The sequence below is a fragment of the Stegodyphus dumicola genome, chromosome 5, assembly GCF_044657685.1.
Source record: "Stegodyphus dumicola isolate Sdum_Otavi_A_Nest chromosome 5, ASM4465768v1".
In the NCBI taxonomy this organism is placed as follows: domain Eukaryota; kingdom Metazoa; phylum Arthropoda; class Arachnida; order Araneae; family Eresidae; genus Stegodyphus; species Stegodyphus dumicola.
In genome coordinates, this window is record NC_140772.1 from 84,557,613 (window position 1) to 84,571,632 (window position 14,020).

Genomic DNA, 14,020 nt, shown 5'->3' on the forward strand with positions numbered 1-14,020 from the left:
CTACATGTTATAGCAGTCCTATATACCAAATTTCAAAGTTCTGAGGCTACTCGTTTTTGAGTTATGCGAGATACGTACGTACATACGTTCGTACAGATGCCACGAAAAATTCTCTTCAGAATTCATTTTAAAGCAGTTTTATAATTTTTTTGGAGGAAAAGAGTCTTTTATTCTGTCCTTACGTACAGATATCACGCAAAAACATCGTTAAATTGCATTCGATAGCGGTGAAAATGAATATTTTCGTTGAAATATGTTGCCTGAAACTTTTCGTGATTACAATACTTCCTTTTTACTTCGTACAAGGAAGTAAAAATAGCACTTGGCGAATGTTTAGGAATGATCCCGTAATCAGTCCTTCTGTCATCGAAGCTCAGAAACGAATCAACATATTTAGTGAAATGTCAGAAGGTTCAGATGTGCTCATTCCATTGTGCACCGAACATTGGGAGAACTCTTTTGCTTCTTGAGGACATGCTCGCCGTACTGGACTTTTGAACTATTATTTGTTTTCTAACTGTTTAGTTAACTACATTATTTTGCCTACTTAAAAATGTAGCTTTAACTATAGAGAAACTGTATGTATGTAACTGTATTTTCATCTCATGACTTGGGGGAAATACTCTGGTGGTTTAACCGTAACTAAAATTAGTATTTTGAACTAGTATTTTGGTTCTAACTTTTTATCTAATTGCATTATTTCATGTGTCTAAAACTAACTTTAAAGAAAATTCTAACACAGAGGTAAAATACAAAGTGTTACTTGTAAGAAAGTTAAGTTTTACAATAAAACTTCATTTAGAGTAAATAAAATTTAATTATATGTGCATTTTTTATGGATGATGAGCTCTATAAATTGAAACATATTCTGCTGCTTTACTTGAAATTAACTAATGTCTCGTCTTGTATAATGGAAAATTGACTGAATAATCAAGTTATAGATATTAAAGTTGTTTCAGAGTAACTTGAATTTATTTCCATAACATAAATTGTTTATTAAATTATACTGATGAACATTTTCAAATCTGCTATGTATTATATATTATATGATTAAAACTTATTATAACGTATTCATCATTTTCAACAGTTTTGAAATTCAGTTTTCTTCACGACATGTCAGAATCCTGAAGAAACTATTATGAGAGAAAATTATGATTTAAAAATACAGATTTGAGTCTCTAAAAGATTTCTAAAGCTATCTCCTCAAATGATTATATATACAAGCATAATAACAGATTAAACAGACCATTTAGAAAACAAACAGGACAAGTTTATTGTAATCTATTTACAGCTCTTGGAAATAAACTTAGATACATACATCGAATTCAGATGAAAATTCCTGACTTTAACCTGAAAATGAAAAAGAATGTATTATTACAATTTTAAGAAAACATAAGAAGAAATGCTAGTATTGTTTAGAAGTTTCTGATTATTTATCTGAATCAGTAAAAGGTATGACCAATACGAGATGAATCCTATCAGTCAGTGTCCAAACCTGTTACTAAAAACTACATTGCTTCATCAAAAATAAAACGAATATATATCAATAAAAGCTAAATGTTTTATATTGTTAGGAGTTTTAATAGTACGTAGAAAAATTTTTCTACTTTGTTTTTATTTTTCTAAGTTTTTTTACGTACGTTAGGACGGAATAGCAAATTCAGACGATAATTAGACGTTTAATATAATATATTTAGGTTTTCTCAAACTCGAAGAAAAAGAAATTTATTATTAATAAAACTAACACAGACTGAAATAAAATTCATTTTAAATTGAATTGTTATAGCTCGAAATTAGTCATTTAAAAATTTGCTGTTAGCTTGGTTTCCGTATTTGTTTATTCATTTGTTTGAGTCAAAACCTTTGACTCCTTCTACTGCGATGCTGTTCTTAAAATTTTGCACGCATACTTGTGATAACGCATTAATATACATCGATAATTCTAGATTTCGACACAGCCTTATCTTATTCACTGTTGAGCTTTGCTCATAAGACCCTCATTTACAATCAAATTAGTCATTGCGGATTTTGTATATTTTCATCATTCGATAAATCGAAAATTTAACTTAATTTAAAATAAAACTCATTTAACAAATTGTTGCAATTTTTCATAAATTGTTCAATTTTTTTATTTATTTTGTGGTTGCAAACAGTGATGGAGTTTTAAACCAAGATTTATATAAATATTTATTTAAAAACCCATCCTCAGTATTAGGCTCATAATTTTGAGTTATACTGAGATCAGATTTCTAAGCAAAAATGAAATTAAATGAAGTTAGTATAATCTTACGTCTCGAAAGAGGTTCGGCAGATATTGAAACATGATATGTGTTATATTTTAGTGTCTAGCTGATTGGAAGAAATAATTCTTTTATATACAGAGTGATTAGTTTTTGTATGTATGCAATTTCTTAAAACTCTTAAGTGAGTGTCTGATCTTGTCTCTTACACCGAATTTACTGGTCTACCAAAGATCGAGGATCAAATGCTTATTTTTTCGAGAACAATAGAAGAATAGCAGAATAATCACTTTTGGACACTTGCTATCAAACATTTTCATAATAATTTTCTTTTTTATTATTTTTCGGGCTTGTAAATTTATAAAATTCCTGAAGTTCTCCAAGCTTGAAGAATATTTACATACACATATGAACAACCTTTCAAAATTTCTCATGTAAAATACAGTTAAAGCTGAATCTTCGAAATATACAACAAATTTATTAAATCAACTAACAACTGAGTGTAAAATCTGATTCGGAGTATTTAAAATGCAATGTAAGTATAGTGCTTAAATAAAATACTTGAAAATCCAGGAACTTGAAGCCATTAAAGAAATATAAAAGCAGATAACATTTTCCAAATGTTCAAGATGTTATGGATAAGAAATTGTTTTCAAGAAAAATATTTTTGTGTGAAATATGATGATATTACCTACTTTTAAGTTTTGTGCTTCAAAATTTAGTTGTGATGCCGAAATAAAAATATTAAATGTTTAAATGAAGGTATTTATAATAAGTGTTCCAAAACAAATGTATAGAATTTAGAGAAATATTCATATATTTTTCTAATTCGACTGTAATTTTGACATGTTAGTATTATTTCCTGACTTGAGTATATGTGAGATATGAAATGCATTTGGAAGCGAAAATTGTAAACATTTCATCCTGAATACATAATTGTATCTACGCACAAATTTAATTGTAACTTAAGCGAGGTTTCAAGGAATTAGACGGTAGATCCTAGATCTTGTATAATATGAAAGTGAGTTTATATGCATTATAAATTCAGAAATGTTTTATGATTTTTAAAAACACATGTAGAAATATTTTTATATTTTGCTTAACTGTAGCGAAAATATGAATGATTGAGAAACGTTGCATGTGAGCAATTTTACTGAACCAACATTAGATTTTAATACATATAATAAAAGAATAGAAAGATTCTTCCTTAAAGTAACTGAGTGCGTTTATTCCAAACGTTCATTCCGAAATTCTTTTCTCTTATGACTTCTATAAGCAAAATCAGAAAAGATGTATTAGGGGGAAAAGTGTTCAATTTCATTTTCTTCATAGAAGTTTTGAATATTTGATATTTTTTAATATTTTACATAATAATTCCAAGTTTTTCGAGTTCTACTGGTGTCAATATGTTTCCTATAAATTTCTGACTGTATTTAATTCTAAATTTGTTCTTTTCGAAAATGCTTGACGATATTAGAAAAGTGTGGAGAGAGAAAATATTTTTATTGTCAGTTGTTCCTCTTCTGACAATAAATGAATTTTGTATTTGATGAGTATTCTTTAGAATGAGTATTCTTAGGTTCATGAAGAATATGTTTCAGGCATTTTTTAATTTTCTCAGCACAAAGCGTAGAAGAAATTAAAATATACTCTATATAGATTCATTTAATGTAGTCTTAAATATATACATTTGATGTACTTAATTATATGATGCATGATTTCGGCATATATAATATATAGACTTGTAATTTATTCACCACTTCTTGAAGAAACGAACAGAACAGCATGTTATTGCAAGAGCTTTCCTTATGTTCGCTCACCAGTGGCTGAATGCCCACCAGCGGCCGAACGGTAAAGTTGCTGAACACTGGTAGTTCGATCCGAGGTTCGAATCTCGTGAAAGGGCTGGCTGCATGGGCGTTTTCGTGGTTTTCCCCATGTGTAACGTGTATACGAGTCAGTTTTCCTTAGAAAGTCCTCCACGAAGGCATCCCTCCCCTTAGGCAGATAGCCCTACTGTGCTTTGCCATAATTAAATAAACCAAACCAAAAACCAGAGGCTGAATGGATCACGTTAAGCTATAATGGTTATTTAACTCGATCCCAGCAAACTGATTGGTAGTATAAGGTATGAATCCTTGTGTAACGTGCAGAGGGTCACTTGTTATAGAAAGTTTTCCACGAAGGTTATCCTTACTCCTTAAGCAAATAATTATTGCACGTTTTGATGCAGTAATTTAAACCACTCTCTTTTTTTTTTTTTTTTTTTTACTTTATTGCGTTTAGTCTTATATCGCTCCGAAAAGAATCCTTGTTTGGATAGCTGTATCTAAATTCCTAAGGCTGCCTGTAAAACTATATGCATATTATATACATATGTTATAATTTATATACTAATATTCTGAGCTATTGAAAATTGAGGTGTATTCATTTATCTGAATGGAATGGTGCCATGCATTCATGTTCTATGTCTTCGTTTACAAGAAACATGAAATACTAATGAAGGAAGAAAATACATTTTGTATTTTGTAAAAAAAATCTCTCTTAATCGCTGCATTTGACGGTCATGATAAACTTAAAGTCATATGTGTTCGAATAAATATATGGCTTAAGTATTTAATAAAATACTGAAATGGAACTCTAAGTGTAGGTTATAATAAATATATTAAAATTTTTTTAGATTTACATCTGCATTATGGAAGTTCAAAAACATGAAGAATAAATTATTTATATATATAATTTATAAAATTTTCTTTAAAATATAGAAATATATAATTTTCTTTTTTCGTCAATGTAGAGGAGAGCGCGCGTATATCTTCAAAAATTAAGGTTCAGCAAATATTCTCTTGATCCATTGCCAATTTAAAAAAAAAATAAAGTCATCGAAGCAGCAGGAGACATACAACTCAACTAGCAGCACATTTAAGGGCGATGTAATTTTTTTGTATGTACTATTTATTGATCACTGCAATAAAACTGAAAAATTAAGAAGAAACTTTTTTACCTTACATATTCAACCTCTGTAGTATGCTTGCTCCAATTCGTCATGGAACTTTGGATCATAAATGCCTGGCCCATGAGGTCCATAATATATTCCACTGGGATAGGACACTGTATACTTTTTAACTGGGTAATGGTATCCCAAAAGTGCAGGATGTCCAAGACTTTGAACTGCAGAGTAACTTTTGGATGGAACAGCAACGTAACTATGAGATGGGATATCGTCGTATTCCAGATGATGAACAGGAATTGTTTTCACAACTACGGTTTTCACAACTGGTACTTTATATATGGAAGCGCATGATAGAGCAAAAAAACACAGAAACACCACCTGAAAAAAATATCAATATATTTTAGTTGAGAGATTACTTTTATATTGGACATGAGTTTAAATATATTGTTTTAATTTGCTGAAGTTAGATCTCAATAATGGTCATTTTGTGAAAATTAGTTAAATGCAAATGCTGAATAAAATTTGAATCAGAAAATCAACTTAACAATCATTAAGATATATAGCAAAATACTACTCATGTCTTTTAACATAAAGATCTCAAATAAATCAGTGGCTTAATCAATCAAAAATCATTTAGTCATTTCTTTGAACTAATAAGAGTGTGGAATATTTTGATAATTCATTACAAAGTATTTGTTTCTAGTTCTTTTTTTTTTTCCTTGAAGTTTTTTTCCACTAAAATTTCGAATTTTTGTGTCTTCCTTCTTGTTAAAAGCATGTTTAAAATTTTAATTAGCTCAACTCAAAAACCTTTTACTGATATTTATCGACAGAGATGTATAAAATATTATTCGTTTAAATTTTATTTCAGAGAACAAGGCGAAACCTTTATGCAATAAGGTATACTAATAAGTTAGAGTCATTATACTACATTTTGTATAAAGAGGTCTGGTTATTATCATTTCATTTAAAGGAGGTATGGAACCGATAAGGATTCAACACATTTTTGTTAATGAGCTCTCTTTGAAGATGGTGGGTTAGTGCTCTTTATGGCTTTAAGTTACACATAGCATGACATTGCTATGTGTGAACATTTGAAACATGAAATTTTAGACTATCTTATACAAATAGCACTCGCGTACTTTACGTTAAACAATTAATAAACCTTGCTTAGACTAGAAGCTAATTTGTGTGGAAAACTTTTGTTAGACTTTAACTTCACTTAAGGATAGTTTATGATGATTTCATACAAAAATGATATTTATAGAAAGGAATGGCCAGCCTAATTTTATACTATTATGCTCTGCGAACAATGGACTCAGCTCAGCAACCTCTTCATTGAGTTTTTGCACTACAGACGGCTAAGCAACGTGCAAAACCAACTGATCATGAGAATGTACCTTGTGAATGCCTCTAAGAGGTAACCAAATTGAAGTTGTTCATACAGTAGAATCTTTCTATAATTAGTTATTTGAGGAGCTAGATAGTCGACTGTGAAGTATTAGTTTTATTAAGAGTAAGGCACTCTGGATAAATTTCTGAAGTTTCAATCTCGTTAAAATTATTAAAAGTAATAAGATCATCTATATATCTGTAAGTATGGGCTTAGTAAATTAAATCGTGTTGCCGGTAAGTTCCTTAATGAATAGAAAGAGGTTACAAATGGATATATTAGTGTGCGTTCCCATCGGTATTCCTCTAAATTGCTTAAAATATTGATTTTGAAATTTAGTGTAGCTATTAAAACTAGTGCATTTAAGGAAGATTTTTCATCTATTAAAGTCTATAACTGTGAGCATAGCAAGAAAGAGTTTAGGCGGATCAAGAAGGCTAGTCTAAATTTCTTCTAATGGAAGCGAGGTCATAGCAGTTACTATTTGCAAAGTCAAAGCAGTTAATATTTTGTATGCCGATAGACTGAACAGTATCAATGACAGGAGTGTTATTATTGATGATACAGCAATAATTATGTTCAGTGTTACAAGCATTGAAGATTAACTTAAATTTTTTTTAAGAGCAAAAACATAGTCTTGTAATTATTGTTGCAATGAATCTGAATTTTAAAGGTGTTTTATGGAATTTGGGAAGAGCAAACAGGTTGATAAATCTGCTGTGCCTTGGACTTATAGAGATTTTGAGTTTTTTATTAAAAGTTTTAATTCTGTTAATTATAGAGGTTTCTGCAGGGTTTGCTAATTTTTAAGTATTGTCGTTAAAAAGTTCTTTATTAATAGCAGTTGTGTAAAGAAGTTTTCATATTATGCTAAAGTTATTATTTGCTTTATCCATTTTGGTAATAGTGAATAATTGTTTTAAATTCTTAATAGTTGACAGCAGTTCAGACCAATTTAATTGAATTTGAAATTTTACTGGTTTTAGTTCAATATTAATTTGCTTAGGGATTTCATCTTCCCATTTTAAAAAGGTATCAATAGGCAAATTAAGCTGATAGCTGGTCTTAGCAATAAATTCGTTGATACTGTTTTCTAAATTTTTGTAAGAGTAATTTTTGTTGACGTATCTTACTGGTCTATATTTTATTCCATAACTCGTGCGCTTTTTAAGTTGCATGATTTGAATGATATCCGTTTCCAGTAATTATGTGCTGGTAATGTTCATATACGTATGGATTGAATTTAGGCAATTTGCAATGTCATTCAGCTGGCTCTTCTATTTCATGGTGGTTAGTTAGCAAGCTGCTAATTTTTTTTTTTTTTTTTTTTTTTTTTTTTAATATTTAAATGCAACCACTGTTCTGGTGTCTAAAGCTGGGAAGAAAACTTTACATTTGTGGAAAATTAGATTAGAAGAGTAATTTGCCAAACTGCGGATGGAGAAAATTTATTTTAATGTAAATTTTGCGTTTAGTATAATAGTTAGAAAGTCTGTATTTACAGTAATCAAGAATTACGTCTTTAATAATTTGTAGATCGTTGCATTGTGAAAAAAATATTTTAAGTATTAAAAGAAATTTGTTACAAGAGCGTACGTATCCAGATAAGTAGTTTCTTGGGGAAGATTGCGGAATTAAATAAATTTTTGAATTGCTTTATTTTATTTATTATTAATTTCAATATATATATATACTGATTTAGGAATGCGTGTGAGAAGACACAAATAACTGCAATCACAGTCGATGGTTATAGATGGAGCTGGCGTAATTGCATAGCAGAAGAAAGAAAAAACTTGCAGACAAGGAATACTTTGTAGATATCAACACACATAATTTTATTTCTTGATTATTAATTTCTCTGATACATATTCTCATTTTTGCATCACTATGGCTGTGACAAACACCCCACAATGCTATATACGCTTATCACATTTTTAAAAAACAGAATATACAGTGAAGTGACAATACAGGAACTAGCCAGGCAAGAGCGAGTAGAAAAGTGCAAGACCTATATATAACACTGGAATTCTTTCTTCAGGTTTTGGAAGGTGATTGGCAAAGAGCTCTGTGCAATGCAGATGACATAATGCAGGTTAGATTTCAGTGGCGCAGTAGAAAAAATTATTGCTATTTTTAGAAAAGGAAAGTGCCCAAATTAAAATGAGTAATTTCTAGTTCCATATTTTTTTATCTTACGCACACATACATACAGAGAGAGAAAGCAAATGATATTATTTATTTATTGGAAGGAAAATAAATAATCTATATCGGAAGATAAATAATGAATCTGATAATAATAATTCCGTAAGTAAAGAAAAAAGTATCATGAAACAAATTTCTTTTCATGTAACTGAAATTCATGCTCAAACTTCTTTCTATACTTTTTCATGTTTAGTGGCTTTATAACTTGCCTTGTATTCAATAAGCAAACTCTATTGAACTTCATAATTATAGGTGTCTGTAAACTCTATTTTCTTTAGTGGTACAAAGAAATGCATTTTGACACTTCTAACTCTTTGATTATCATCTCCGAATTATTTTTTTCATTTTGCTATAGAGAAAGCTTAATTTACACTTTAATGTGGCTATGTTCTGTACGTTAAAATAAGCATGTAAAAAACAATTAGTACTACAATTAACTAATTAAATAGTATAACTAATTAAATAGTACAACTAATTAAATAGTTGAATACCGTTCGGCTTTCTCATGTCTTTCACATTTATATACCAGTTTACTTCTGTTTCGATTCATGCCTATTCATGTTAATAATAAATATTTCATTTATACGACGCAGGCCTTTATTTACACATGTTTTTTCTCTGATTTACTTATTGACGTTTTTGTTTTCGTTGTTTAAATAACAATTTCCCAGAAAATTCTTGCTTTCTGTCTGTACTATTTTTAAATTACATATGTTGATGAGAGGAGAACCCGTAGGCTACCTGATATTGATGTAGATGTTAAAATATCTGATTTCTGGTTGGAAAGGAAGTTACCTGGGGGCATTTTTATCTATATATTTTTATCGTCATGGTGCCAGGCTATTGCCATTCGGCAAAATGTAAGATTTTTCAATTTTAATCAATAAACTTGGCTGTTTGAAAGCAATGTACTGCCATTGCCGGAAACAGAATTCTTTTATTTTACCCGCCCTAGCGTGTTGCTATTTAGTAAAGCTTAAGATATTTAACTTTCAGATTTGATCTGGAAATTTATTCAGGAGCGAACTATGCGATCTAAAAGCAATAAACACAGTTAATATTTTTCTACTTTTTAATATGATTTAGGTTAATTATGAGATATCCAATCACAGATATTAAATTTTTTTAATGAAATTACACTAGCAGGACTCTGTAAAATAATTATATATTTTTTTCTCTTTTATGATAACTATTTTAGGCGGCTGGCCGCTCGAGGGGCTAATTTTTGAAGAAATAACATAGCGAATATAAAAAAGTGTAAGGCAACCCCTACCACTCTGTCGAGAATTCTGAAGATACGTTGTATTAAATATTTTATGATTTTAGTGTTGAAATTTATGAGGCGTAAGTACGAAGAGCCTTATATTTAATGAATAAACGCCCGAAAATAAATAAAAAAAAGAGAAGAAGGTTTTTGTAGTTCATCTTACTAAAACTGAACACTGATATGATGAATTGAGACAAGACTGAAAAAAGAGAAAAATGTATGCCAGCACTAAACACTGTATCAAGAATTCTGCATATACTCTGCTAAGTTGCTTTTAAAAATTTTGGGATTTTGCTATTGAACTGTATGCGAAGTGAGAAGAAAGAGAAGCTTAATAATAAAACTAAAAAGACCCCCCCCCCAAAAAAAAAAAAGTTGGATTAACAGGAATGAGCCCAAGGGCAGACTGGCAACCTGCGATGCTAAGCGAGAGCATATGAAATCTTAACAAGCCTTCTAGTGCGACATTGAAATCTCAATCGTCTCATATTTTATTAAAGGTTTTAATTTCTGTACTGAAAAAAGGAGGACAGGAAAAGACATACATACTGATTAAAAAAGGTAGAACATGCCTGAATTTATAAAACTTCCTTTGAGCAAGCTATTTACATATACTTATGTGTTTAATTTTAAGAAACATGAAACATCGTTATATTACATAAAATTAAGCAAAGCAGCAACTTTCTGTTTGGGGTATATGTTAATTCATTTGTTTGGCGTAAGATTCTTTGGATTTCAACGGTAACAGATGCAAGGCCCTTCTCATCAGAAGAAAAGAAATTGTGCAAAAAAGGAGGCTGTTTTAACATATCTTTCGGTCGTCATATATCTGTGACCGGTAAAGTATGAAATATGGCATTCTACAAAATAACTAGGGATTTTATAGAATGATGTAAACTGGCCGGTCCAATGGACGAAACGATTAAACATTTCACACATTGCTTAAACATTCTATGGAATGCCAAATGACAAACTGGCAGAATATGAAACACAACTACAAATTATATACGGTGCCAAGGAAAAGTATATAATAATTCGTACAATAATAATAATAATGAGTGTGACAAAGGATGTTTTTTACCGATTTAGAATTTTCGAAGGAATTTTGAAATAATTATATACGAGATCACAGTTCATTTGTGCTCTAAGAACTTGCTTAAAATTGAAGATATCCCTGACAGCGAAACTCTCCCTCTAATCAGGTCAGTCCGCTGCAAGTGGCCAAAGATTCGTGAAGTGTGTGTGTAAAACAAAGTGCCGAAATAAGAAATGTCTTTGTGTGAAAAAAGTAATGAAGTGAATTCAAAATGCCGTTCCGTACAACTTTCTTTTTTATGTATTTTGAATAAAAACATTTTAATAGCACTCTTTCATTAATTTTTAAAAATAACATTTGTGTTTTTGAGGAATGAACGTCTTTTAATAATAGCCTTATCATAACCCTTTTCTCGTATTTTGCGTAAACAGCATATGTCTATTGACCAGTTATTAAACAGAATGTCTAGGTAAAGTATACAATAATTGTGATATTTCATTTGTCTAAAACCGCCAGGTAACATGTAGGTATTCTATACGATGTCGGCTGAATGTTGAAGAAAACTTAGTTTTAACAAGCATTATTGCACGAGTTAAATGTAAATTTAGTTTTTGAACTAAGCATACCGCTTTTTTTATATTATTAGAAAATGGTATATAGTTTCTCTTGATATTTGTCAAAAATAACAATATTTTAGGAGATTCAATATTGTAAGAGCGTAATAAAGTATCTTTCGGTTCAGGAAAGTAAACAGCAATTTCTGTATCTTCATAAAATATCTGTTATTATTCTATAATATATTCCACAACAATATCACTTTTAATGAAAATATTCATACAAAACACTTCATTTTATTAAGAATACAAGGAAATTACTCACCAGTGTCTTCATTTTAACCGAAAAGTGAAATCCAGTAGTAAAAAAAAGTATGCCAACTTTGATTGAATATTAATGACGCTATGAGAGCGGCTTAGTATATATATGCCCTATCTGCAAATGCCCCAGGCTTACTCGCCACACCCTCAGAATGACCTGACCAGCAAGACCCTGATCTCGATTTCAAATTCGATAGAGTGATTTAAAGGAGCACCCTCTGACTATCGACTTCATTTACATACCCTCGTCCGTTTTCATCACTCATCTTACATCATAAACTTTAAGTGTCTTTGCCTGACATTTCTCTCATTATGGCAGACGGACCTGTCATACAAGCACCGATTAAGAAAGGCGCGCTCGTACAGAGTGAGTTTAAATGATATATCAGAGCCTCAAGGGCAGAGAAATGACAAAGCTGCTCAAACACTATTAAAAAGATTAGGAGTTCCTTTATAATTCATTATTTCAAAACTGCAATAATAAAATGTGTACCATGCTGCTCAATGAGCATTTCGGCTTATCAATTAAAATTCTCTGTGTCCACCAGAATTGCTAGTTCTTCAAGTTCCACAACAAGCTGCTAGTGGAAATGAATTGTAGATCTATTATAATATTTTTTTTATTTGAGTGCTATCAAAAATACACTTTGTCATCTTACGTATAATTTAGTATCTGATAAACAATATAATTAAGCCGTAGTGTTTAATGAGTCTTTACAGATTTCAAGTAAAGAAGAATAGTTTTCGTGATTATTGAAAGTGGTTCATTAAAATGCCCCAAGAGCTGTTTTATCTAAATTATTAGCCCAAAATAATCCATCGGGACTCATCCATTTGTCTCGAAAAGGCATTTTGCACTGAATCACTAAAAACGCGATATCACTTTTCATATTGTGGCCACCAAATATTAGCGCTCTGTATTATATTTAAAGAAATAAAATAATGAAGAATTTGCATGAATGTACGCAAGTTTCTTTCATTGTGAAAAAATGATGTTACCTATATACATCAAATTTTGAATAACGTAGTACTAGTGCTCCTGGAAGCAAGAATTTTGAATTTCATATTTACTTTATTATCTATTGCATATTTTGTAAAATTTTTATGAATTTTTTATTAACAAACTCAACGATTTGAAAGTAAGCAGTGGTAACAGTGTACGGAATGAAACAATTTTATCTTCGGCATGCCAGGCTGTCTATCAGAAGTTCTAAAGAAGATATCCTGTTTTAAATATGGTTTTGATTTTGCCACTGAATTGAATTTTGTGTGGCTTGAGTGCGAAGAACGTGTATTTAATGAATAAATTTAACACACAAATCGTTAATAATAAAAAGACAAAACAAATTTTGTTAAGCCTTCTTGCTAAGAAAATTGAACATTAATATTATGAACTGAGAAAAGTGGGAAGAAAATAGAAAAATATGTGCCGACACTTAACACTCGATCGGGAATTCTGAACATATGCTCTTATTGCGCTTTTAAAACTCTTATAATTTTGCTCTTGAATTGTATATAGGGTAAGTGAGAAGAAAGTGATGCTTGATAATAAATCTAAAAAGACAAGAAAAAAAAAAAAAAAAAGTGGTTTTGTAGAAGTGAGTGTAACAGCAGACTGATAGACTGCTAGCTCAGCGAGAGCATAAAAACCTTAACAAACCCTTTTGGGCGACCATTAAAATCTGAAACGTTTCAGATTTTTTTAAAAATATTTTTTAAAATGTTAATTAAAATGAATTATTTTTATTCTCTTCAAAATTTTAGTTTCGGATAATGACCTTAAATTCTCGATTATTAACTTTCTGCAACTGTTTAGCACTGAGCGTAGTACCTACTTGCATTATTTTCAGCATCTATTTTCATTTTAAATTCTACCTTATTAAATTTTTGCAAACGTTAATTATTAACTTTCTGTAATCTGAGCTCGGTACTTACTTGCTTTAAAACTACTGAAGACCTACCTTTCCTCTAATTTATATATCAGCTTCAGTAAAGTTTCTTCCTCCATTTCATTTCATACTGAGATGGATTTCATGACCAACATTTTATTTAAT

The 14,020-nt window shown here is 30.2% G+C and overlaps 1 protein-coding gene across 1 annotated transcript; it reads right to left on the reverse strand.

The window, feature by feature from the left end:
* Positions 1-1,248: 1,248 nt before the first annotated feature.
* LOC118199133 (uncharacterized) lies at positions 1,249-12,126 on the reverse strand. Its single transcript, XM_035370936.2, has 3 exons — positions 11,971-12,126; positions 5,245-5,571; positions 1,249-1,350 (listed from the first exon to the last, which is right to left on the reverse strand). The coding sequence occupies exons 1-2, from the start codon at positions 11,980-11,982 to the stop codon at positions 5,254-5,256; spliced, it is 330 nt and encodes a 109-aa protein (XP_035226827.1). The 5' UTR covers positions 11,983-12,126; the 3' UTR covers positions 1,249-1,350; positions 5,245-5,253.
* Between the last annotated feature and the right edge of the window lie 1,894 nt (positions 12,127-14,020).